The sequence below is a fragment of the Mastacembelus armatus genome, chromosome 21 (genome assembly GCF_900324485.2).
Source record: "Mastacembelus armatus chromosome 21, fMasArm1.2, whole genome shotgun sequence".
NCBI classification, from domain to species: Eukaryota; Metazoa; Chordata; class Actinopteri; order Synbranchiformes; family Mastacembelidae; genus Mastacembelus; species Mastacembelus armatus.
The window spans coordinates 27,162,908-27,190,461 of NC_046653.1; the positions used below are offsets into that span (position 1 = coordinate 27,162,908).

General features: G+C 39.8%; 4 protein-coding genes across 4 annotated transcripts; all 4 read left to right on the plus strand.

Annotated features, from left to right (window-relative positions):
* The first annotated feature begins 8,341 nt into the window (after positions 1-8,341).
* LOC113123915 (olfactory receptor 142-like) lies at positions 8,342-9,268 on the plus strand. Its single transcript, XM_026296291.1, has one exon. The coding sequence runs from the start codon at positions 8,342-8,344 to the stop codon at positions 9,266-9,268; it is 927 nt and encodes a 308-aa protein (XP_026152076.1).
* Positions 9,269-11,907: 2,639 nt separating this feature from the next.
* Positions 11,908-12,834, plus strand: LOC113123214 (olfactory receptor 6N2-like). Its single transcript, XM_026295034.1, has one exon. The coding sequence runs from the start codon at positions 11,911-11,913 to the stop codon at positions 12,832-12,834; it is 924 nt and encodes a 307-aa protein (XP_026150819.1). The 5' UTR covers positions 11,908-11,910.
* Positions 12,835-20,001: 7,167 nt separating this feature from the next.
* LOC113123885 (olfactory receptor 11A1-like) lies at positions 20,002-20,916 on the plus strand (the record flags this gene model as incomplete). Its single annotated transcript, XM_026296245.1, has 1 exon — positions 20,002-20,916. A coding segment is annotated over exon 1 (915 nt), but the record flags the coding sequence as incomplete, so codon positions are not given.
* A 4,142-nt stretch (positions 20,917-25,058) lies between these two features.
* LOC113123883 (olfactory receptor 11A1-like) lies at positions 25,059-25,961 on the plus strand. The gene has a single exon (XM_026296242.1). It carries the CDS (start codon positions 25,059-25,061, stop codon positions 25,959-25,961), a length of 903 nt encoding a protein of 300 aa, XP_026152027.1.
* The last annotated feature ends 1,593 nt before the right edge of the window (positions 25,962-27,554 follow it).

A 27,554-nucleotide genomic window follows, 5' to 3' on the forward strand; every position in this document is an offset into this window, starting at 1 on the left:
TTCACTGTAACTGTCCAGGGAGGGGGGTCTGTCTTTGAAATGTGTTTCCTGAAATTTTTCCCTTTTGTCTGATGTTTTTAAAATGAGCTCAACATATTTAGATTTAGTTCAATGCTGCGTTTGTCTGATGTAATAATTTAATATTGGGCCAGTTACCGTCAGACGATGGAACACATGAAAAATTAAGATTTGGTGGTTTCTGCTGGTAGACAATCATTGTCTGACCTGTTGATGTACCTGTGATTAACAAGTGTTTGTTAATGGACAAATTAACCAAAGAAGGATCAGGAATTTGTAGAAACTGACTATGAAACTATCACTGATTTAGCAGGAAAGTGCCATTACATAAATAATAAGATAAGGTAAAGTTTATTCATCCCTCAAGGAAATTCAGGTGGTCGTGTAGTTAAGTATGTCAGTAGTGAGAGTCGTCAGCTGTCATCTGCCTTTGGCTAAGGTGAATGAATGAATAAACAGAAATGAAATAAATTAAATGAAATTATATAAATAAATAAATAAATTGGTAGCAGTTGCTTTAAGGGCTCCTCTAATTATCCCTCAGGCCGTAGTCATTTGTGTAGTGTACCTTAGTATCATTATTGCCAGGAATTTAGCTATTTATACATGTATGTATTTTTATTGAATAAGTCCAATAAACAGTCTGTTCTTATAGTTGTTTATTTTAATATTCAGATGTACTAAATATCATAATCTTGGGGAAATTCATGTTTTTCAAGAATTGGTGTGAGTTTAACTGGTTTTATGGTGAACTTTCAACTAGTTCAAAGCCGAGGTTTGGGCCTTGTCCACTGCCCGGCCACATAACACGGGTCTGCCATTAGATCCTAACGACCCTCAGCTTTGCTCACATCTATTGTTCATCTAATGAGCCTATTCGGGTGTTGGGGTTATAAGGACAAAAGTTTAAAGGTTGCCATTGTGGAATTAGATCTGAAGACAGGATGTTTATGTGAGAGGTCTGTTTCTCCAGCTGACCTCCATAACCTTATGACCCATGATGAACTGAAATTTTATTGCACCCATGTATCCTGTGTCTGGTTTTGTACCCTACTATACAAATAAAGGACTGCTAACTGAAGAGGAGAGGAGAAGGGTGTAAGTCGCATGGGGAGAGAAGAAAGTCTCTTCTCTCCGTTTGCAACTGAGGCGGTTCTCACTTGCGGAGTATATACTCGGTACAAAGTTGTCGTGTGTTTCATTGCTTTCAGGGAAAGAACCATGTCAGTGTAGCGTAAACCTGACATTGGGTCAGGTGCGAAGTGAAACAAACTCAGGACTGTCGGCGTTACGACTCACCCAATTTACATAGCTCACCTAATGAGCCTGTTTGGACTTGCACTGGAGTGAAACCAACCTGAAGGAGAAATTTGAGATCCCATACCAGCTTTTTCTTAGACTGATGAAGGTACTTGGATGAATAGTGAAAAGTATTGAGCTAAAAACTAAAAGTCCAGTTGCCTTGACGGGTCTTGGGAATTTTTCCATCTGACCTACATTATTTTGTGGACTTGGAGAAGGCTTACGATTGGGTTCTCTTGGGAGTCTTGTAGAGGGCACTGCAGGAGTATACAACTCTCACTACACAAGTTCATCCTTGTATAGTGAGAGTTGTGTTTGCATTCTTGGGAAGAAATCAAACACATTCTCAGCCCCTTGTCTGCGATACAGTTTTTGATTTTCAATGTGCAGTCAATTGGTCCTGTGGGCTTCAGCAGACCATAACTTTCAGCAGGTACTGGGGCAGTTTTAAGATGAGGTCAAAGCAAATTATCCATCAATTGATGTTCTAAATCTCACCTATGGCCATAATCTTTGAGTAGTGACTGAAAGAATCAGACTGCAGCTTAATGTGGAAGTAATGAGTTTTGTTTGTGGGGTTATGACATGCAAAGAGTGTTCAGAGTAAAAACAAGAAGCCAGCTGAGGTTGTTCAGGCATCTGATTAGGATATCTCCTATATGACTTTAACTACTTTAACTGGAAGTTGCTTGGGCACGTCCAACTGGTAGCAGGCAGACCCAGAAGGCACCGGAGAGATTACATAAGTCATCTGGCCTGCTAATGACTTGGGATCCCAAGAAAGAGCTGGAAATTGTTTTTGGGGAGAGGGACATTTGTACCGCCTTACTGAACCTGCTGCAGTCCAGGAGAAACAACAAATTGTTCGATAGATGATTTCATAGATAGATATAGCCCAGATTCATCTGCATAGCAGTGGTGATTAATACAGTGCTTCCTAATAACACTAGCTAAGGGAAACATTGTTTAAGGTGAAAAGAATCGGTCCTAGTACAGAATCTTGTGGAACTCCATGACTTATTTTTGTGCGCGTGGAAGGTTCTTCATGAACATGAACAAATTGGAATCTGTCCAATAAATTGGAACCACTTTAATGCTGTTCATTTGATTCCAGTCACATGCTCCAGTTTCTGTAATAAGATCGTTGGTGACTTTTAACTGCTGTTTCTGTGCTATGATGTGCTCTAAGTCCTGATTCAAAATCTTCAAATAGTTCAGTCCTGTGTAAGTGGTCTGATAGCTGCTTAGCAACAGCTTTTTCTAGGATTTTAGAAATAAAAGGCAGGTTGGATATTGGTCTATAATTAGCCAAGACTCCTGAATCAAGACTAGGCTGTTTGAGTAAGGGTTTGATTACTGAAGTCTTATAGGCCTGTGGTACGTAGCCTGATACTAGAGATAAATTTACCAACTCTAATAAAGATGAGTTTATTAATGGCAGGGTGTCTTTAAGCAGTCTAGTCGGGATGGGGTCTAAGAGACACGTTGATGATTTCGATGAAGCAACTACTGATGTAAATTCAGAGAGATCTATGGGAGAGAAGCAGTCTAAACATAACTGAGGTCCTACAGATGATTCAAGAGCTACTGTAGTAGAAGATTCATTTATTGCAGGTATAGGAAGCATCTGCTGAATTTTATCTCTCATAGTTGTGATTTTATTTGTAAAGAAACTCATAAAGTCATCACTGCTGAGAGCTAAGGGAACACTGGGCTCAACAGAGCTGTGACTTTTTGTCAGCCTGGCTACAGTGCTGAAAAGAAACCTGGGATTGTTCTTATTTTCCTCTATTAGTGATGAATAGTATGCAGTTCTGGCTTTACGGAGAGCTTTTTTATATGTTAGTAGACTGTTTTTCCAGGCTAGAAAATATTCCTCTAAGTTTGTGGAACACCACTTCCTTTCCAGCCTTCGTGATGCCTGCTTTAAGGTACGAATATGTAAATTATACCATGGGGCTAGTCTTCTCTGAATCACTAACTTCTTTTTCAGAGGGGCTACAGAATCAAGCGTTTCACACAGTGAGGCTACAGCGCTGTCAACAACATGATCAATTTGGTAGGGAGTGGGATTGAAGCAACTGCCCTCCACTATGTTTATACTTGGCATAGATGTAAATAAAGATGGAATCATTTTCTTAAATTTATTAACAGCGTTGTCAGATAAACATTTGCTGTAGTGGAATTTTCTTCCAAACGCTGCATGATCCATCATTTTAAATTCAAAAGTTATTAAAGAATGATCTGACAAAACAGGATTTGGGGGAAAAACTGTTAGATGTTCAATTTCGATGCCATAGGTCAGAACAAGATCAAGGGTGTGATTGAAACAGTGGGTGGGTTTATTAACGTTTTGAATGAAACCAATTGAATCTAATATAGAATTAAATGCAATGCTGAGACTGTTATTTTCAACATCTACATGAATGTTAAAATCTCCCACTATAATGACTTTATCTGATCTAAGCACTAAATCAGACAGGAAGTCAGGGAATTCAGTTAAAAACTGAGTAAGGGACAGGTGGACGGTACACAATGACAAGTAGAACTGGTTTTTGTGTTTTCCAGTTTGGATGTGAGAGACTAAGAGCGAGGCTCTCAAATGAGTTATAACTGTTCTGAGGATGAAAGTTTAATAATAAGTTTGAGTGGAAGATTGCAGCTACTCCTCCACCTCGACCTGTGCTTCGAGGAACATGATAATTTTTATGACTGGGGGGGGTTGATTCATTCAGACTGACATATTCATCCTGCTGTAACCAGGTTTCAGTAAGATAAAGTAGGTCAATTTGGTGATCAGTTATCAAATCATTTACTAACAGAGACTTAGGTGAAAGAGACCTAATATTTATAATCCATATATGACTGTTCTGTTTTTCTGTTCAATAAGAGGAGTGGTCTTAATTTTTATTAAGTTTTATAACTCCTCTTCTGTTAACTTCTGATTTATTTTATTATTATTTATGTCATTTAAATGTTCCAGGGGCAGACACAGTCTCTATGTGGTTTGAGGGGGGTGGCGGCTCTAAGGAAACTGCAGAGAGGCATTTTAGACTGAGTCTCTGTGTCCCAGTCCCCACCCTGGATTGTCAGGTTTTATGTTAGTTAATAAACTAATTTCAAATTTCTAGAGATGAGAGCTGCTACCAGACCGGGTTTTCACCAGAAAGTGACCGAATTGTCTATCAAGCCCACATCGTTTGCTGGACACCACCTAGACAGCCAGTGACAAAACGACGACATGCAGCTAAACATGTCATCGCTGGTCAGATTGGGAAAATTTCGGAATCCGACATTAATTTGGCAAAGTTACACACTGACTCAACATTAATTTTAGTGACCTCCGATTGGCGTAATCGGGTGTCATTGCTGCCGACGTGAATAATAATTTTTCCATATTTACGGTTAGCCTTAGCCAGCAGCTTCAGATTTGACTCGATGTCGCCCGCTCTGGCCCCAGGAATACATTTGACTATGGTCGCTGGTGTCTCTATTTTCACGTTCCTGACTATGGAATCGCCAATTATCAGAGTCGGTTTTTCAGCGGGTGTGTCGCTGAGCGGGGAAAAATCTATTAGAAACGTGAAGTATGTCAGTAGTGAGAGTCGTCAGCTGTCATCTGCCTTTGGCTAAGGTGAATGAATGTGTTAGGTAAATTCTTTTACCAAATAGACTCAGAGGACGAACTTTGGTAAGATTATATAGAAGTTTTACTTGCAAGGAGTAACAGGGTCATGAGGGTCACTGGCTGCTTCCAGCCCAACACATCAGTCTTCATGGTAACACAAAATGGAGGTGATTTCCCACAGAAAGACAACTGGGCCCTTATCAAACAGTCAAGGTTAGAGCAAACTGTTCTCACTGAGAGCAACAGTTATATTTCCACAATACACAATAGGCCCGATTCAGAAGTGTTTCAGTGGGCCATCTCCGCTCCGTGGTGAGCTCAGTGATGGTCCCGCTGCAATTCACCTACCGACCTGGCATCGGAGTGGAGGACGCCATCATCTTCCTGCTTCACCGTGCTCTGGCACACCTGGAGAAGCCCGGCAGTGCTGTGAGAATTCTGTTCTTTGACTTCTCCAGCCCATTCAACACCATACAGCCGGTGCTTTTAAGGGACAAACTGGAGAAGGCCAGCGTGGACTTTGACCTGTTGGAGTGGATCCTGGACTACCTCACAAACCGACCCCAGTTTGTGAGAGTCCGGGACAGTGTGTCCGACATCCTGACCTGCCGTGTGGAGACCCCCCAGGGGACCGTCCTGGCCTCCATCCTCTTCACCCTCTACACTGCAGACTTCAAACACAACACGGATGGCTGTGTTCTGCAGAAGTTCTCTGACAACTGTGCGATTGTCGGGCTCATCACGGAAGACGATGACGCAGAGTACAGAAGACTGACGCAGGACTTCGTGGACTGGTGTCAGCAGAACCGCCTCCTCTTTTTAGATTGAACTTAAACATTGCCAGAGATGAGGCTTGTCTAACATCATCAGGAAGACTATTCCAGGTTTTAGCTGCATATAACTGAAACGCTGCTTCTCCCTGTTTAGTCCTGAGTCTGGGCACGAGCAGAAGGCCTGTCCCTGATGTTCTCAAAGTTCGAGATGGTTCATATGGCATCAGGATGTCAGAGAAGGACTGCAGTCGCAGCGGTCGTTGAAGGCCAAACCTGGTTTTAAGGGGATTTCAGAAAGGCTGCAGAGAAGAACTTTTGTTTGATCTCAAGGAAATTTTTGCAAACCATGGGATGACTCAGGAAGGGAAGGCAGGGTCTGATGCAGGTTGTGTTCTGCAGGGGGGAGAACTGCTGACCCAGACTAGCAATATCATCAGGTGGCGGAAGGATCATTTTGAGGAACTCCTGAGCCCAATGTACATGTACTCTAATGGTTTTTGGTAGTTGCTGATGTAGTTGAGATACTCATCGGTGGCAAAGATGCTGAAAGCACTGGACATTGTGGGTGTTTCTTGGATGACACACTTCTTCAGTGTCACACAGAACATGGGGACAGTGCATATGGAGTGGCAGACTGGGGTGGGGGTTCCTATCTTTAAAAAAGGGAAGTCAAGGGTTTTTGCCAATCACAAAGGCATCACAGTGCTCACCCTCCCTAGGAAAGCCTATGCAAGGGTGTTGGAAAGGAGGCTCCAATCAATTACTGAAGGAACAATGCAGATTCAACCCTGCCGTTAGTGATACGCGGATGGCGGTTACATTTGTGGGCGCTGCAGATAATCCGCGGGTGAAGTTGGTGAAGTAATAAGAAAATGCATTCTGATTAATTATGGGTGGGTTGTGGGTGGTTGAGATCAATCATTATAACATCATGCTTAAAACAAAGAATTAGAGTAATTAAACTGATGATCTGCTGCAGGTCGAGTGCACAGATCCATATCAGACAAAATTATAGGTGCGGGTGAATAATTTATTTTCAAGCAGCAGATGCAGGCAACATTTTAGTTCATCGGCACATCATTAACTGCCGGTGAAGCAATGGACCAAGTCTTTACCTTTGCTTATGACTGGGTTTCCTTGGGAGTCTTGAAGGGGTCACTGCAGGAGCAAAGGGTACAGGCAGTCTTGCTATGAGTCTTTCATCCTTGTATAACCGGAATGAGAGTAGTATCTGCATTCTTGGGAAAAAATGAAACACATTCCCAACCCCTTGTCTGCGATCCAATTTATGTTCTTCAATGTGCAGATGAGGTCCTGTGGGCTTTAGCAGGCCATGACTTTCAGCAGCTACTAGGGCAGTCTTTGTGACTTAAAGTTGGAATAATGGGTTTTGTTCATAGGGTTCTGATATGGAAAGAGTGCTCGGAGTAAAACTGCTGCTCCTTTGCACCCAAAGAAGCCAGCTGACATGATTCAGGCATCTGTTTAGGATACCTCCTGGATGACTTTTACTGGAGGTTTCCTGGGCACTTCCAAATTGTAGCAGGCAGACCCAGAAGGTCTGCTTATGATGATGGATCCCAAAGGAAGAGCTGGAAATTGTTTCTGGGGAGAGGGACATTTGCAACATCGTACTAAACCTGATGTGATCCAGGAGAAACAGCAGCAAATGTTGGGTAGATGATTTCATAGATAGATATAGCCCAGAGTCATCTGCATAGCAGTGGTAATTAATGCAGTGCTACCTAATAACATTGGCTAAGAGAATCATGTATAAGGTGAACTGAATCGGTCCTAACACAGAACCTTGTGGAACTCCCTGACTAACTTTTGAGTGCATGGAAGGTTCATCATGAACAAATTGGAATCTGCCTGATAAATAAGATTGTAATCAATTTAATACTGTTTCTTTGATTCCAATCACATGCTCCAGTCTCTGTAATAAGATGCTGTGGTCGGTGGTGTCGAAAGCAACACAAGTACAGAGTTGAGTCCATTATCTTAGGATAAAAGATGGTTGTTGGTGACTTTTAACAGTGCTGTTTCTGTACTATAATGTGCTCTAAATCCTGATTGAAGATCTTCAAATAGTTTATTTCTGTGTAAGTGGTTTGATAGCTGCTTAGCAACAGATTTTTCTAGGATTTTAGAAATAAATGGGATATGGAAACGTGACTTATACACTGAAGTGACTTATACACTTTTTTTTTTTTCCTTCAAAAAGGCTGTTTTTGTTGAAGGCAACTCATAGTCTGGAAACCATGGTAGTAGCTGATACTTTATTACAGGATGCATGCGGAAGTAAAATAGATCAAATGGTGCAGTAATCTCAGGCCTCCAGGGTTTGATTAAGTACTTTGGATATCTTTTATGGTGGAGACTTTAATGAGATCCATGGAGGGTAAAGCAAACTAATAAAAACTTTCCACAGCTTTAAACACTTCACTCTCTGAAGGGAGCAGGTCAACACACAAGTGCAGTGAAAGTCATTGGTCAGTGAATGGATAAGATGCTCCAGTACAGGTTGGATGTTGATAACATTGTTATCATGAATGATTATTGGAATAAGATTTTTTCTTTATCTGCTGTGATTATTGAACATTAGTTACAGGCAACATTAATGGAGAATGAATTAAATATTACACATATAAATCTTGATGGTTATGTAGAAGTTCACAAATACAGATATGTTTATTTTTTGCTAATGTTTACTGTTTATATTCTAATAATCTGCTTTAACTCTACTATTGTGTGTCTTATCTGGATTCACAAAAACCTCCATGAGCCTATGTACATTTTCATTGCAGCTTTGTTAATGAACTCTGTTGTTTACAGCACTAATATCTACCCAAAGCTACTGATCGATGTTTTATCTGAAAAACAGATCATATCATATTCAGCCTGTCTTGTTCAATTCTTTACAAATTATTCTTTAGGCAGTGCTGAGTTTTTACTGTTGACAGCCATGTCCTATGACAGGTATGTGTCTATATGTAAACCTCTGCAGTATCCAACTATCATGACAAAAACAAACATCTGTATTTTACTGGTTCTTGCTTGGTTTTTAGCTGCCTGTCATACTGCTGTCCCAACAATACTGAGTGCTGAAACTAAACTGTGTAACTTTACTTGCAAAGGAATCGTGTGTAACAATGCAATTTATGAGCTTCACTGTGTAAGATCAAATATAATATCTGTATATGGTGTAGTTGCTTTAGTAGATCTCCTAATGCTCCCTTTTCTCTTCATAGTTTTCACATACACAAAGATATTTATTATCACGTATCGAAATGGTAGAGAAGTCAGGAGAAAAGCTGCAGAGACCTGTTTACCTCACCTGATGGTTTTAATCAGTTTCTCCTGTTTGAGTGGGTATGATATTGTTATAGCTCGAGTTGAATCCAGTTTTCCAAAAACTGCACGTTTAATAATGACATTACAAACAATTGTGTATCACTCTTTGTTTAATCCACTGATATATGGGCTGAAAATGAAAGAAATTTCTAAACATCTCAACAGGTTGTTCTGTCCAGCCAGAATCATCTGATGCATTAACAGTGAAATAATGATTAACGTGTCTGTTCTCCATAAGTGTCTTTACTGTTTACTACAGACACTCTTTACTTGAGACTGAACAGCACAATGTGTAAATAATAACCAGTAAAAATCATATTTACTGTTCCCAGCTGTGTCTGTCACTGCTGCACATGCTGACACCAGAGAAATTCATTATTTTTCACGTCCAGCTGGGACCTGAATGACCCTGTGTGCCTGGACAAACAGGAGAAGAAAGTTTGAGTGTGTGTGGTGGTCGGTGCTGGAGCATGTCTGATGGTTTTCATGTCAGATGTGGCCTTTGACCATGTTGAAAGGACAGGTTTGTTTGTAACTAAGCATTTCTGACATTTGTGATGAGAAAAAATGTAAAACACAATAAACCTAAAATAAACTGTGTTGTTGCTGTCAGGTAGTTATTTCCTCATCATGGGCTCGTCTGCATCTGCAGAACACACAGTAGGATACAGACCAAACCAGCATTGACACACTCTGGCTGTCTCTCTAAGATGTGAAACCATGGCAAAAAGAAACACATTTACTCTCGTACCAGGGAATGGAGAACAAAAAGGAGAATGTGTCTTGAACACCACTTTATTAAAAGATCATCTATGGTCAAGCTACACAGATTCACCTTTTTCGCCACAGTGTTGAGAAAAGCTATTCTCTTCTGTCGTACACTCATGGAAACAGATGCAGGACTTAATCCTGACTGACTACATCAGATTAAAAATGCTGCTGACCTGATTGTAACACACCTAAAGAGAACAGTCCTTACAGGCCTTCACTGGATACCCTTCAGTTTTAGGACTGATTTTAACACTGTGTGTTGGAGGTTGCATGAACCTTGTGGAAGACATGGATTCATGTCCATATAATCAGACATAATCCACAGTGGGAGCACCTTGGACTACAGTCCAAAGGTCCTAGAGAACAACAACATCGTAACATTTGGATAATGAAATGATCCATTTTTGACACATGCACGTTCTGTGATTATTGTCCCATCGTTCCAGTTTCAGCCCCCAAACCACAGGTGGGAAACACTGAGGAGACCTCTGCTCCAGGCCCAAACTTGTCTTCACTTTGTTGTTGTTGGGATTGAGTTTGCCATGTTACACTTTGTCCAAGCAGGCCATAACCTTGAAGTTATTCTGGACAGTGTTTTTAATTTTTTTAAATTGTTGCAACAAGAAAATACATATATTTGCATAAAACACCAAATGTATCCAATCCCATTTTGATAAAACCTGAAAGTAATTAATTAATGCTACATTTACAACAGATAAGAAATGTGTGATTACATGAGTTACCTATAGACATCATAAATCTCGATTAAATATTTAAATTGATTGAGAGCACTAGAAAAAATGCACAGACCAATTTAAAAAGATCTGTATGTTCAGGAGGATCAATGTAACAATGTTAACTTGATCCATTCATTATCTTTATGTTTATTCCTGTGAAGGCTTGGATGGGACGGGGCTGGAGAGCCCACCCCAGGAGCGTATGATGTTTGAACCCAGAACTTTCTTACTGTGCTAATCTGTGCATCACTGTACCATCCATGTTTATTTGCTGATCTATTATGATGGAATTCTGGTCGGAAATGTTGAGTTTCCAAGGTCTTGGTGGATTTCAGTGGAGAATCTTCAGTGAAACGAGAAAGATGCACTGATTAAAATACAATATGAAAACAATAATCTGGAAACAGACAGGGACAAAATAATTCATCCTCAGTACACGTTGCATTTTTTGATCAATGGAAATTTTTTTTATAATGCTACTCTGCAAACAAGACAAATATTTATCAAAGGTAAACTTTGTTTAAATGAGAACTTCACACTCTTGCACATATTTTTCATTTGGTTCACTGTCCTTTAAAATCAAAGCAAACAAATGTCACTGCACAAACCACACAATCAAAAATATAGCTCAAAATTACAATCGTCACAACATGAATGTCACAGCTGCAATGAAGAAGCCATCTAAGAAGTGCTGGAACGTCTCAGGCAGGTCCAAGAGAACAATCTGGCAGTGCTGGGTTTTAACACAGAACTGCTGGTACTGTGGTTCAGCAATCAGGTGGTCTCAGTCCCCCTGCCAGGGACAGGATCAGCATTCCTGAGCCGTTGTGACAATATGGTAAAGAGCTATGATACAAAAAAGAAATCTGATATATATGAACAATCCCAGTTTGGTTGGTGCTATATTGGTCTTTTGGTTTGCAAATCAGAATTTATCCACTAGGGACCTTGAATATCTGCAACAAATTTCATGTTAGTCTCTCCAGTAATTGTGAAGATATTTCATATATGACTGAATGGAATAATTCATCCTTTCTGCTAATAGTGGTGTGTGTTTGATGACCTGCTTGTGGTGGGTGCATTCAAAGTTAGGCAGGTTTAGAGGGTGTAAGGGTTTTCCCACCTTTGGGAGTATGGAAGTGAAGAGTGAAACACATGTTTCATTAGTAGATCTTCAGGCGAGTTTAATGAGATCCATGGAGGATGAGGACGTGATAAAAAAAAACAACCCATGGATCAGAAGAGTTCTGGACTCTGAATGTGAACATTCACGGCCTGAAGGTAACTGTAAATGAAACAATCTGTTTTAAACACTAATATCAGTTTTATGGATGAATCAAATGCAACGTATATAACTCTTGGTGGGCATGTGGAACTACACAGATACAGATATCTTTATTTTGTGATCATGTTTACAGCATATATTCTAATAATCTGCAGTAATTCTACTATTGTGTGTCTGATAGTGATTCACAAAAACCTCCATGAGCCTATGTACATTTTCATTGCAGCTTTGTTACTGAACTCTGTTCTTTTCAGCACTGCTCTTTACCCAAAGATTCTGTTTGATGTCTTATCTGAAAAACAGATCATATCACATTCAGCCTGTCTCTTTCAGTGGTTTCTCTATTACTCTTTAGGTGCTTCAGAGTTTTTACTGTTGGCAGCCATGTCCTATGACAGGTATGCGTCCATATGTAAACCTCTGCAGTATCGAACTATCATGAGGAAAACTACAGTGAGTATGTTTTTAGGTCTAGCTTGGTGTGTGCCTGCTTGTCAGGTTGCAGTACCAGTTGCAGTGAGTGCCAACGCTAAACTGTGTAACTTTGTAATGAAAGGAATGTTTTGCAACAATTCTGCTTATAAACTTCACTGCGTGAGTTCAAGAGCATTATCTGTGTATGGTGTGGTTGTTTTGTTAAATGTTACAATTGTTCCCATGCTCTTTATATTTTTTACATACACAAAGATATTTATAATCACTTACCAAAGTTGTGGAGAAGTCAGGACAAAAGCTGCTCAGACCTGTTTACCTCACCTGCTGGTTTTGTTCAATTTTTCTTGTTTGGTTACTTATGATGTTCTTATAGTTAAACTAGAAACAGATTTTTCATCAACTGCTCGTTTAATAATGACTTTACAAGTTATACTGTATCACCCTCTCTTTAATCCAATTATATATGGACTAAAAATGAAAGAAATATCCCAAAAACTCAAAATGTTGTTCTGTGAACGCAACCGGAACTGATATATGAACAGTTAAGTAATATTCCATCAATCATCCTGGTATTTTTTTCTTTTATTAATTTTAATCTCAAAATGTTTAATGACATGGTCTGTTGCAGTGACTCAAAAAACTTTGGATTCTTCTGTGTTGAAATGGTAGATTTGTCTTTGTCTCACAGGAACACCCTGTGAGACAAAGCTTGTTTTCAATTTAAGAATCCAACATGCATGTTAATAGTGATGTTAGAAGAAAATATGAATAAAAATGTGACACTATCATAAAAATGGAAATGTTTTACTAAGTAACGCAAAGATTTTCAGATGAAATCATGAATAAAATCATGTTTCATATATATATTTATATGTGTTACAGTGTCATTGTTAGCCCTTAGATGTACAGCATCTTAAAGTAAACAACCATTCTGGTCCCAGTGTAGGTGTGCGGCTGTGGATAAAGTGCTGTAGCCTCCCTGGTGTTTTATTCTACAAATTTTACTAGTCCAACATGAAGCCTGTTGGATTTTCACATTTAATGTCCCCTGTTGGTTTAAGTTTGTAGTAATTTGACTTGTCTGCTTAAAAAATGTTTTATTTGTATTGGCCTAATCTGTAAATTTGTTAGTCTGTAGTTCTCTGAATGACCCCATGATTACAGAGGGGCACCTGTTCCACCCGGTGCTGATTATCAGTAATTGTTAGTGAAATGTTAAAAGGACTCGATCATGAAACCACACTGAAGGCAAAGCTAAAGCATTTGTATATTTCCCCCCTGTGCAACTGTAAGACAGGTTGAACTAAGTTAAAGAAAACATCTGTTTGATTTGGATTTATGTAAATGTTCCATTTTAAGACAATAAGGTCACTTTGAAATTGATGGCAGCAACATGTCTCAAAGGATTGGATCAAAGACGACAAAAAAGCTGGAAAGGTATAGTGGTATTAACAGGGAAGAACTGGAAGATAATCTTTCATCTAATTAGATTAAGGTCAGCAACAGATTGGGTATAAAAAGAGCATCTTAGAGAATCAGTCTCTCAGAAGTAAAGATGTGAAAAGTTGCGTCTACAAATTGTCAAACAACTATCAAGTATCAACATAAAACGGCAAAGACTTTAAATCATCATCTATATTTTACATCATCTACAATACATAATATCATCAAAAGATTCAGAAAATCTCTGTGCTCAAGGGACGAGACAAGACAAGCCCAGTCCATGACGGAGAGTCCTCCAGGAGTTTAGGCCTATAGCAGCATAACTAAGGGATGGTTCAGGGTTACCTGAAGCCAGCCCTAACGATATGCTTTGTCAAAGAGGAAGGTTTTAAATCTGGCCTTAAAAGAATAGAGTGTGTCTGCCTCCTGAACCCAGACTGGGAGCTGGTTCCACAGGAGAGGAGCTTGATAGCTAAAGGCTCTGCCTCCCATTCTACGTTTGGAAACTCTGCACAAGTAGACCTGCACTCTGAAAGCGACGTGGTCTATTGGGATTATGTGGTACTATAAGGTCTTTAAGGTATGAAGGAGCTTGATCATGAGGGGATTTGTATTTGAGAAGAAGGATTTTAAATTCTATTCTGTATTTTACAGGGAGCCAATGAAGAGAAGCTAATATAGGAGAAATATGATCTCTCTTGCTAGTTCCTGTCAGGACTCTGGCTGCAGCATTCTGGAGTAACTGGAGGCTTTTTATGGAGTTACTGGGACATCCAGATAGTAATGAGTTACAGTAATCTAGCCTTGAGGTAACAAATGCATGGACTAGTTTTTCTGCATCATTTTGAGACAGGATGTTTCTAATTTTGGCAATGTTGTGCAGGTGAAAGAAGACAGTTCTAGATATTTATGTGCATGTTAAAGAACATATCTGGAATCAGGAGGACTGGTCTGATTAAACTCTTTCTTTTACATCATGTGAATGGGTGGGTGGGTATGAGTTGTTTACCTGGAGAAGTGCTGGAAAAACTTATACATGCAGGTCCCACCACATACTGTAACTCACAGAGGTTAAGGATTTGTTGCTGATGTCTTGCCCAGCCACCCTGCGAAGGAAGCTCATTTCATCCAATTGTATCCGAGATCTTGAGCTTTTGGTCATGACCCACCTCATGACCATAGGTGAGAGTAGGAATGTAGATTGACCGGTAAACAGAGTTTCGCCTTTTAGCTCAGCTCCTTCTTCTTCCCAGCAGACCGGTAAATTGACCTCGTTGCTGCTGCCAATGCACCGTTCTTCCCTCTCTCATGAACAAGATCCCAAAATACTTAAACTCCTCCAGATGAAGCAGGATCTCTCCCCTGACCTGGAGATGGCAAGTCACCTTCTTCCGGTTGAACAGAACCATGGCCTCAGACTTGGAGGTGCTGATTCTCATCCAAGCTGTTGCAAACCGCCCCCAGTGCACACTGAAGTTCAGGACAACATCATCTGCAAAAAGCAGAGATGAAATCCTGTGTTCCCGGAACTGGACTCCCTCCGGCCCTTAGCTGCACCAGGAAAGTCTGTTTATAAAAATAATGAATAGAACCGGTGAGCACCCTGAAGTAGATATAGAGCTGGTACAGTGTTCAGCGACTGGAACAAAGACTGCATTGTTCTTCCTGGATCCAGGGTTCTACCATTGGCTGGATTCTCCTCTCCAGCACCCTGGCATAGACCTTCCCAGGGAAGCTGAGGAGTGTGATCCCTCAATAGTTGGATAGTCCCTCAATAGTCCCCTTTCTTAAAAAAGAGGGACCACCACCCCGGTCTGTCACTTCAGGGGTACTGTCCCCAGTTGCCATGCGATGTTGCAGAGGTGTGTCAGTCATGACAGCCCAACAACATCCAGAGACTTGATACACTCAGGGTGGATCTCATCCACTCCAGTCATGTGTCGGGGTTATAATTATTATTAGGACCAATTATTTTGCCCACTCTGGTACCTCAAGGTACAAAACAAGGACTTTATTTTAAACAGGGAACCAAATCAAAGCAAGGAAAACCAGAAACAAGAAAACAGGAAACTAGGGGACAAGGAACAAAGATACAGGGCTTGGCGGGGAACACAAGGACACAGGAATCCAAACAAGGGACAAGGCACATGAATTACGGGGACAGGACATGAACACAAGGGGAACAAGACATGAAAGTCCTGGTCACACAAGCATTCGGGGACACACCAGACTCACCAGGAAACATGAACAAAGCAGGGAGGGATGAACAAAGCAGGACTACAGGAAACATGAACATGGGTTACAGGGACAAAGCAGGACTGCAGGAAACATGAACAAGAACTTTACAAGGACAAGATACATCCACTCAGACAAAGGGAAACAAGAATGCAAGACAAGGGCAAGAGTTTCAGGAAAAACACATGCAAGGAAAAAAGGCTACTTAACAGAAATGAGGAAGTCCATGAACAAAAAATCCAAAAGGGAAATCCAGGCATGGGAAAACAAAATGCAAAAACAAACTTGGAAAACACTTGGAAAACACTTGGCAAACAAATGGCAGTTCTTGGCAGTTCTTGGCAGTTCGTGGCAGAGCTGGGCAGAGCTGGGCAGAGCTGGGCAGAGCTGGGCAGAGCTGGGCAGAGCTGGGCAGAGCTGGGCAGAGCTGGGCAGGAATGTAGTCAGATAACCCGGCAAAGACTGGCAGAGAAGGGAGTATATAAACCAAAGGAACTAAACAAGGCACAGTTGAAAACAATTAACTAATTGGGTCAAAGTAAAGAGGAACAGAACAGAACAAAACTAAATCCAGGATGATTCGCCAAAATAAAAGTCCAAAACAGGAAACTGAAAACACGGATCATGACAACTCCTGGTGCCTTGCCACTGAAAAGCTGATGAACTACCTCAGTGACTTCTGTTTGATGGATGGACAGATCAACCTCCAACTCCACAAAGGCAAAGGCAAAGGCAAATTTATTTGTATAGCACCTTTCATACACTACGCAATTCAAACTGCTTTACAAGGCATATAATTACATTAAAAGCATTGAAAAGAGCATTTAAAAGTAAAGACATTTAACATAAAATAAATTTAAATCAAGTAAAGTAAAATAAAACATAAAAGCACATTAAGAAATCAAGGATGAACAATTATTTGAAAGCAGCAGTAAACAACAGAGTTTTCAGTCCTGATTTGAATGAGCTGACAGTTTGAGCAGACCTCAGGTGTTCAGGAAGTTTGTTCCACAAGTGAGGAGCATAGTGACTGAATGCTGCTTCACTTTGTTTGGTTCTGGTTCTGGGAACACACAGTAGACCTGTCCCAGATGACCTGAGGGGTCTGGAAACCTCATAGGGAACCAATATATCTTGAATATATTTTGGTCCACAACCATTTAGTGCTTTATAAACTAGCAATAAGATTTTAAAATCTATACTTTGACTAACGGGAAGCCAGTGTAGTGGTCTGAGAACTGGTGTGATATGGTCCAGTTTCTTGGTGTTTGTAAGGACTCTGGCAGCAGCATTCTGGATTAGCTGCAGCTGCCTGATTGACTTTTTGCTAAGACCTGTGAACAAGCCATTACAATAATCTAACCTACTGAAGATAAATGCATGAACAAGTTTTTCTGCATCTTGTGTAGAAAGAAAACCTTTTATTCTAGCAATGTTTTTCAGGTGGTAATAGGAAGATTTAGTGATGGATTTTATGTGGTTGTTAAAATTCAGGTCTGAGTCAATGATTACACCACGGTTTCTGGCTTGATTTGTAGCTTTCAATGACATGGAGTCAAGGTGAGCAATGACCTTTGACCTTTCATTTTTGGGGCCAAAAACAATCACTTCTGTCTTGTCTGTATTGAGCTGGAGAAAATTCTGGCGCATCCATTCTTTGACTTGATTAATACACTCACATAATGAAATTAGAGGACTATAATCATGAGATGATACTGATATATAAAGTTGGGTGTCATCTGCATAGGTATGGTAGTCAATGTTGTAGTATTCCATAATCTGAGCAAGGGGCAGCATGTAGATATTGAATAAGAGAGGGCCAAGAATAGACCCCTGAGGAACCCCAGGGGCTGCTACCTCTGTGGAAGATGTGTCAGTAGGTTGAGGAGATCCTCAAAGTATTTCTTCCACCGACCTCTGACTGCAGACAATTCCAGAGTAGAGACTATTCCACAGTCCAGGCTGTGCATGAAGGTGAGCCCAACTATCTGTAGTCGGTACTGCTCAACCTCCGGCACAACCACAGGCCTGGCTCCAGGGTGGGGTCCTGGCCTCACCGTACTAGGTGATGTCACGATCCCTGTTTTCATCTTCTTCATAAGGGACCATTGAACTGCTCTTGGTCTGATCCATCAACTAGGACCAGTTTGCCTTGGGAGACCCTACTACGGGCATATAGCCCCCAACAACATAGTTCCTAAGACCATTCAAACACTCAAGCCCCACCACCACGATAAGGTGGCAGTTCAGGGATGGGAGGTTACTTCATGTTTTGGCAATTTTTACACGTCTCTTTTTTTTTTTTTTTTTTTGCTGGATCCTGCCTACTCACTTTGGGTATTTTATTCAAACAGGACTTTTGTGGCTGTCATAACTTTAGTACTTCTCAGTTCCAGCAGTCTTACTATCTGTTTGCTCCTGTATCCTAAATGTATTGTGTTTGGTAACTTTGACTGATTCCTTGTGTTTGTAATTAAAACCTCCTCAACCTTGCTTTTTCCTACCCCTTGGATTTATTGTTTGTCTTGGACTTTTAAGGCTAGACTTAAAACCTTCCTCTTTGACAAAGCGTATAGTTAGGGCTGGCTTCAGGTAACCCTGAACTATCCCTTAGTTATGCTGCTATAGGCTTAAACTGCCCGAGGACCATTGGTGCACTGAGCTCCCCTACCCGAACCTTCCCCTCCCCTCCCTCTTCTCCCCCCTCACATGTATATTCCACCATTGAATGTCACTGACCTTGTGCTCTCTCTCTCCCCTAGTTTGTGCTCTCTCCCTCTCTCACTCTCTCTCTCTGTTCTCTCTGTACCTTCTGCAGGTGTCCCTGGTCCTGGAGCTGTATATCGCTGATGTGCAGTTACTGGTCCCACCAACCTGCAGTGTCTATTTGTTGTTTATTGTTGCTGTTCTTTTCTCTCTGCACTATCCACTCACCCCAACCGGTCGAGGCAGGTGGCCGCCCAAACTGAGCGCGGTTCTGCTGGAGGTTTTTTCTTCCATTAAAGGGAGTTTTTCTTCTCCACTGTCACCAAGTGCTGCTCATAAGGGATTTGTTGGGTTTTTAGTTTTAGTTTTTGTAAAGTGCCTTGAGATGATTTGTATTGTGATTTGGCGCTATACAAATAAAACTGAATTGAATTTTATTGAACTGAATACTTTGGTCACACGTTCTCATTCAGTTTATTAGTAAAGTGTGTCAAAACTTTTGACTGGTAGTGTATGTCTAGGTTCTTTCCCATCCATGTCTGTCAGGGACATGTATCAGGCTCTGGTGTGAACACCCTGAGCTCCTAAACTGCCACCATGCACAGACTGAACTGAAATGTGAAGAACAACAACGTCATTTGTGTACAGTTTCCTCCAAAGCTGCTGGGTTCCCACATGTTCCTTGCAGTTTGGCTCCATTAGAAGCTTCTCCACAAATGTCCAACCAATGTGAAGTGTTCTGGTCTCTCCACTGCCCCCCCTCCTCCACATTGATGTTTCCCACACTGAATGATGACGACAGGCGAAGTGCAGAGGAGGGAGACGTTAAAACAACCACATGTATTCTGATCTGACCGTTCTGACGGCCCTCACACACTCATACATCAGATAGGACTCTAATCTAGGACCAGACATGCAGGTGGCCCAGATCTGGTCTGAGAACATCTGGTCTGGTCTGTTAACGCTGTGGAAAAATCAGGTTTTAGTCACCTTGAGGGTAAAATACTGAAATTGGGCCTTTTCAGTAGGCACTGAAAACACATTAACATTTAGAAGATCAGGTCTCTAGAGTTTGGAGTAAGTTGGTGCAGAGTCTAATGAGATCCATGGGGGTGAGTCCATTTGATAAAAACATTGCACAGACTCAAACCAACCACTGTCCAATCTCTGAGCTTCTGTGCTTGTTAGACCACACAGGTGCATTTCAGGGTCAGTAACAACTACTGAATAAGACGATCTGATGCAGGTTGTATGACACTTGTGAGAAGTTCTGTACATGTTTCACTGACTAACTCTTTGTTTCAGACATCTTTAATGGATAATAACTTAAATGTGACATATTTAACTCTTGATGGTTATGTGGAAGTTCACAAATACAGATATCTTTATTTTGTGATCATGTTTACAGCATATATTCTAATAATCTGCAGTAATTCTACTATTGTGTGTCTGATCGTGATTCACAAAAACCTCCATGAGCCTATGTACATTTTCATTGCAGCTTTGTTACTGAACTCTGTTCTTCTCAGCACTGCTGCCTACCCAAAGATTTTAACTGATGTTTTATCTGAAAAACAGATCATATCATATTCAGCCTGTCTCTTTCAGTGGTTTATCTATTACTTTATATCTGGTTCAGAGATCTATCTGTTGGCAGCCATGTCCTATGACAGGTATGTGTCTATATGTAAACCTCTGCAGTATCCAACTATCATGAGGAAAACAAACATCTGTATTGTCCTTGTTGTAGCTTGGCTTCTGCCTTTTTGTCAGACAGCAGTGCCAGTTGTTATTAGTGCTGATGCTAAACTGTGTAAATTTAATTTCAAAGGAATCATTTGCAGCAGTGCAGTTTTGAAACTTCGATGTGTGAGTTCAATAGTTTTGTATGTAAATGGCTTAGTTGCTTTAGTAAATGCTATAATTCTCCCTGTGCTTTTCATCCTTTTTACCTACATAAGGATATTTATAATCACCTATCGAAGTGGTAGAGAAGTCAGGAGAAAAGCTGCACAGACCTGTTTACCTCACCTGATTGTTCTAATTAATTACACATGTCTTTTTGGATTTGATGTACTTATAGCTCGATTAGAGATTGATTTTCCAGCAATTGTCCGTTTAATAATGACATTACAAATGATTTTGTATCATCCTCTTTTCAATCCAATCATATATGGACTAAAAATGAAAGAAATTTATAAACACCTCAGGAAATTGTTCTGTCCAGGTAAAATAGTCTAATGTACTAACACTGATAACTGTTGTACAGTCATTGTTTAGTTTCAGAATAAAGAAGATGTGAGGCTTTTAAAGGCACTGATTACAAAGATTTATTTCTAAAGCACTAGTACATAGAGCATCATCCAGTTCAACTGTGTAAGTGTGCTTTTTTTAGTTGAGTCCCAAGTACTGTTAAAATATTAAAGTTTGTTTTTAATAATCTAAAAATCTAGCAACCTCTTACAAGGAGTGATGTGATCATTGTCTCTTAGTGTATGTCTAAGGCTTAGTTGCCTCAGTAAATGTTATGATTGTCCCTGTTTTTCATCCTCTTTACCTACATAAGGATATTTATAATCACCTATCGAAGTGGTAGAGAAGTCAGGAGAAAAGCTGCACAGACCTGTTTACCTCACCTGATTGTTTTGGTGCATTTGATGTACTTCTATATCAAATGGAAACTGATTTTCCAAAAATTGTGCATTTAATTATAACACGACAAGCAATTTTGTATCATCCTCTTTTTAATCCAATCATATATGGACTAAAAATGAAAGAAATTTATAAACACCTCAGTACATTACACTATTTTACGTGGACAGAACAATTTCCTAACACTGATAACTGTTGTACAGTCATTGTTTGTTTTAATCATAAAACAGTGATACACTTTTTCTCGGCTGTTAAAAGTTTTTTTTTAATTTAAAAAAAATTTTTTTTGAAAACAGTAGTGCATAGAGTATCATCCATTTCAATGTAAAGGTGTTTCCAGTTTGATTTTAATGAACTACAGCAAAATAGAAACATGTTACCAGTAATGATGTGTCTGAGTGTTTTGTTCATATAGTCAGTAGTTTATTGTGAATATATTTGTCACATGGATGTATAATGACTCTTCGTTCTCTTATAGGGCTATGGCTTATAAAATATTTTATACCGTCTGTCAATGGTAAAAAAAAATCAGACAAAAGACTTTATGTAGATGGGGAATCAATCCCAACAGTGCTGGAGAAGCCAGTCAGTTTAGGCAGCTCTAAATAATAAAGAGCAGGTTTAGGGCCTGAGGCAGCAGGCTATTGATCGTATTCAGAGAACAGACACGTCAGGCCTTCCAGACAAACTCCAACTGTGGTTCCTGCAGTTTGGTCTTTTAGTACAGTTGTTATCGCCCTTGACAATTTATCATGTACCCACCTCGAATGTATAGAGGCTAGAGAGAACATTTAGCCTTACATTAGAAGGTGGCTGGGAGCTCCACGGGCAGCTCTTAGACATGGGGATATTGTAGGGCATGTACAGTAAAGATATGTTGATTTTATTCAAGTACATCACAGGTTGGGTTCTGCAATACAACAGCAACTGACAGGGGGAAACTGGTTGTTGAGGAGATTAGGAGACTGGAACAGGCTGGTAGAAAAGAAATTAACTTGGAGAGACGTGTGGGATATGGAGGCAAAAAGGATTAGCTATAAATTAGGTGCATAGGCCTGAAATGATGAATTGAGTGCTGTCTACCTTTTCAGATCTCCATCTGCTATGTTTAAATTGACATTTTTGATAGCAGTGTAGCTAATGTAGTTCTGTGCCACAGTCCCCTACGTTTCTGTCAAAGTATCATTTCATTATTATACATGGAGTGTATGAACTTATGTTGGTTCATTTTACAATTTCCAATAAAATAAAAATGCAAACAGAATCAGCTGTACAGTCCAGATTATTGTCATGACCAGTGTCTGCTGCTGTGTTCACATCTCAGGCTTTAAGGTCCATATGTTTACAATACCAGTCAATAGTCACCAACGATCTTCTCTTAGCCTCAGATAATGGACTTGTTTCTATACTTGTCCTCCTAGACCTTAGTGCTGCATTCGACACTATCAACCACAGCATCTTATTACAGAGACTGGAGCATGTGACTAGTATCAGAGGAACAGCATTAAAATGGTTCCAATCCTATTTATCGGACAGATTCCAGTTTGTTCATGTCCATGATGAACCTTCCACACGCACAAAAGTTAGTTATGGAGTTCCACAAGGCTCTGTGCTAGGACCGATTCTGTTCACCCTGTACATGCTTCCTTTAGGCTATGTCATTAGGAAGCACTCTATTAATTACCACTGCTATGCAGATGACACTCAGCTGTATCTATCTATGAAACCTGTTAACACAAACCAGTTAACCAGACTTCAAACATGTCTAACTGACATAAAGGCCTGGATGACCAGTAACTTTTTACTTTTAAACTCAGAGAAAACAGAAGTTATTGTATTTGGGCCTAAAAACCTCAGAAATAACTTTTCTAAAATTATAGCTACTTTAGATGGCATAGCCCTGGCCTCCAGCACTATTGTGAAAAAGCTTGGAGTTATTTTTGACCAGGACATGTCCTTTAACTCACACATAAAACAAATCTCTAGAACTGCCTTCTTTCACCTGCACAGCATTGCCAAAATTAGGAACATCCCGTCTCAAAATTATGCAGAAAAACTAGTCTATGCATTTGTTACCTCAAGGCTAGATTACTGTAACTCATTATTATCTGGATGTCCCAGTTACTCTCTGTACTTTTAAGGCTAGACTTATGTTAGAGAAATTAAAATGTTACCCTCAAGTTTATTAATCTGCTTTACTTCAATGTAAGTCAAAAACACTTTTGAGTAGGGCCTGTTACCTCTTGCCTCTTCCTAAGGTCAGTCTGTTCTGACCTTCACTTTCTGATAAGACACTTAGTATCGAAACCCAGATGTTTTGCAGTTCCATGGGAAACTGCCTCCTCTTTCTTCTTCTATCACATGACTGTTTGTATCATAGTATTAAAATGATGTGCTGCCCAGTTAAGGGCCAGTGACCCTCATGCTGTACCAAGGTGCTGTGTGACTGTTACTCCTTGCAAGTAAAACTTCTATATAATCTTACCGAAGTTCGTCCTCTGAGTCTATTTGTTAAAAAGAATTTACCTAACAACTTACAACCTTCCTTTTTGACAAAGCGTATAGTTAGGACTGGCTTCAGGTAACCCTGAACCATCCCTTAGTTATACTGCTGTAGGCGTAGACTGCCCAAGGACCATCAGTGCACTGAGCTCCCCTACCCTAACCCTCCACTCCCTTCCCTTCCCTTCCTCTCTCTTCCTCTCCTCCCCCTGACATGTATATTCCACCATTGAATGTCACTAACCTTGTGCTCTCTCTCTCCCCTATTTTGTGCTCTCTCTCTCTCTCTCTGTTCTCTCTGTACCTTCTGCAGGTGTCCCTGGTCCTGGAGCGTATACCACTGATGTGCAGTTACTGGCCCCATCAACCTGCAGTGTCTATTCATTGTTTACTGTTGTTCTCTCCTCGATCCACTCACCCCAACCGGGTGTTTTTTGTTTTTTTTTGTAAAGTGCCTTGAGATAATTTGTATTGTGATTTGGCGCTATACAAATAAAACTGAATTGAATTTTATTGAACTGAATACTTTGGACACACGTTCTCATTCAGTTTATTGGTAAAGTGTGTCCAAACTTTTGACTGGTAGTGTATGAGGAGAAACAAGCACATGGATTCTGATCTGACCGTTCTGACGGCACTCGCACACTCACACATCAGATAGGAATTGGATCTAGGACCACATATGCAGGTGGCCCAGATCTGGTCTGAGAACATCTAGACTGGTCTGCCAATGCTGTGGAAACATCAAGGCTGAATCACCTGGAGGGTAAAAAAAATCAGATACACTACAGCACATGATTAAACTTTATTTGTATGGCACTTAAACACAACTCAACATTGACCAAAGTGCTTCTATAACACAACAAACAACACAACACTTCCATTAAACAAAGAAACACTGAAGAAAGCACCACAGTAGCAACTAAACACAATACGTCAGTAAATAAACAAAGCCAAACAACTGTGAGGTCTCTGGAGTTGTAAGTTGGTGCAGAGTCTAATGAGATCCATGGGGGCGAGTCCATTTGATAAAAACATTGCACAGACTCAAACCGACCACTGTCCAATCTCTGAGCTTCTGTGCTTGTTAGACCACACAGGTGCATTTCAAGGTCAGTAACAACTACTGAATAAGACGATCTGATGCAGGTTGTATGACACTTGTGAGAAGTTCTGTACATGTTTCACTGACTAACTCTTTGTTTCAGACATCTTTAATGGATATTAACTTAAATGTGACATATTTAACTCTTGATGGTTATGTGGAAGTTCACAAATACAGATATCTTTATTTTGTGATCATGTTTACAGCATATATTCTAATAATCTGCAGTAATTCTACTATTGTGTGTCTGATCGTGATTCACAAAAACCTCCATAAGCCTATGTACATTTTCATTGCAGCTTTGTTACTGAACTCTGTTCTTCTCAGCACTGCTCTTTACCCAAAGATTCTGTTTGATGTTTTATCTGAAAAACAGATCATATCATATTCAGCCTGTCTCTTTCAGTGGTTTATATATTATTCTCTAGGCTGTTCAGAGTTTTTACTGTTGGCAGCCATGGCCTATGACAGGTATGTGTCTATATGTAAACCTCTGCAGTATCTAACTATCATGAGGAAAACAAACATCTGTATTGTCCTGGTTTTAGCTTGGCTTCTGCCTGCTTGTACATTTGCAATTTCAGTTGGGCAGAGTGTTGATATTAAACTCTGTAACTTTGATTACAAAGGAATCATTTGCAGTAGTGCAGTTTTAAAACTTCACTGTGTGATTTCAAGAGTAGTATATATTTATGGCTTGATTGCATTGGTAGATCTTGTAATTCTCCCTGTACTGTTCATCCTTTTTACCTACATAAGGATACTTATAATCACCTATCGAAGTGGTAGAGAAGTCAGGAGAAAAGCTGCACAGACCTGTTTACCTCACCTGATTATTCTAATCAATTATTCATGTCTGTTTGGATTTGATATACTTATAGCTCGACTCGAAACTGATTTTCCAAGAACTTTGCATTTAATAATGTCATTACAAGTAATGTTGTATCACCCTCTTTTTAATCCAATCATATATGGACTAAAAATGAAAGAAATTTATAAACACCTCAGGATATAGTTCTGTCCAGGTAAAATAGTCTAATGTACTAACACTGATAGCTGTTGTTAAGATAACAGTTTTATTGTGTATCATACTAAAACAGTGCTGTGGTTTTTCTTGGCCTTTAAAGGAATTGATTATAAAGTTTGATTTCTAAAACATTTGTACATATAGAATCATCCACATAAACAAAGTAATGCAGTAATAAGTAAACTAATACGTACTGAGGAAGACAACAAAAGTGCATTTTATTCTAACCAGAAGTTTCTTTATGATTTTTCTAATTCTTAATGAACCACAAAATAGAAACTGGTTAACTATAATTATTTGATCATTTTCTCTATGTGGCCCTGTGATGGACTGGTGACCTGTCCAGGGTGTACCCCTGCCTTTTACCCAGAGAGAGCTGGGATAGGCTCCAGCAGATCCCTGTGACCCTGGTTAGGAATAAGGGGGTACAGATGATGGATGGATGGATGGATGGATATGTCTGGGTGTATTGTGTAAACAGTTCATAGTTTATGAAGTAAACATATCATTTTTTGAAATTAACAATCTTGAAAGTAGGAGCACATGTACATCTACTATTTGGCGATGTATGCAGCTGTAATAAGAAAAATAAACAGCTAAACCATCTTCTTGTTTCTGAGCTACCATTGTTATTATTATTATTATTATCATACGTTTTGTCATCTTTTTGTGTTTTTCCTGAAATGTGCAACAGGTTGTTACTGAACGTGTAGTTTGCACGTTCAGTAAAATGTATGACACGTGTTTCAGATTCAGATTCAGATTCAGATCACTTTATTGATCCCTTTAAGGGCAATTCACTGCAGCTATACCTCAGAGCATATCACACACATATATGAGTATATACAAATATGTACATATACAAGCACACATACAAACATTCTGTGTCCGTCCAATTAGTCCAGACAAAATACATCATCCAAAAAATAATCCACTAATACCCTAAAATTTATAACATTTAGTTTGCAAGCCCCAACCCCAACCAAGTTTACTCACTTAAGGGACTGAAGAAACAAGAAAAACACCAGCATCTGAACTTAACAGTTTCGTAGCAGAAGGAATAAAAGAACTTGAAAAACAAATTGTTCTCAAAGATAGACACATAAAAATGTTGTCCTGAGGGCATCAGTGAAAACTTGAAGAGGTTGTTTCCGGATACACCTGAGGAGGCACAAGTCCCTCTGTTTGAGCAGCATGTCGATATTGAATAAGAGAGGACCAAGAATAGACCCTTGAGGAACACCACATTTAATTTCTGTTCGCTCAGACTCATAATTACCAAGTGAGACAAAATAGTCTCTATCTTGTAAGTAAGATTTTAGCCAATTTAACACTGAGCCAGTAACTCCCACGTACGCTTCTAGTCTATCAAGCAGCACATCGTGATCAACTGTGTCAAATGCAGCACTAAGATCCAGTAGTACTAAAACAGAGGTTTTGGATTCATCATTATTCAAATGTAAATCATTTAAAATTTTAATAAGTGCAGTCTCGGTGCTGTGCATTAAAAAGATTGTTTTGCTATACATGATATACTCCTTCGCTGTATGGCAACAGACAATCCGGCAATTTGTGTTCACA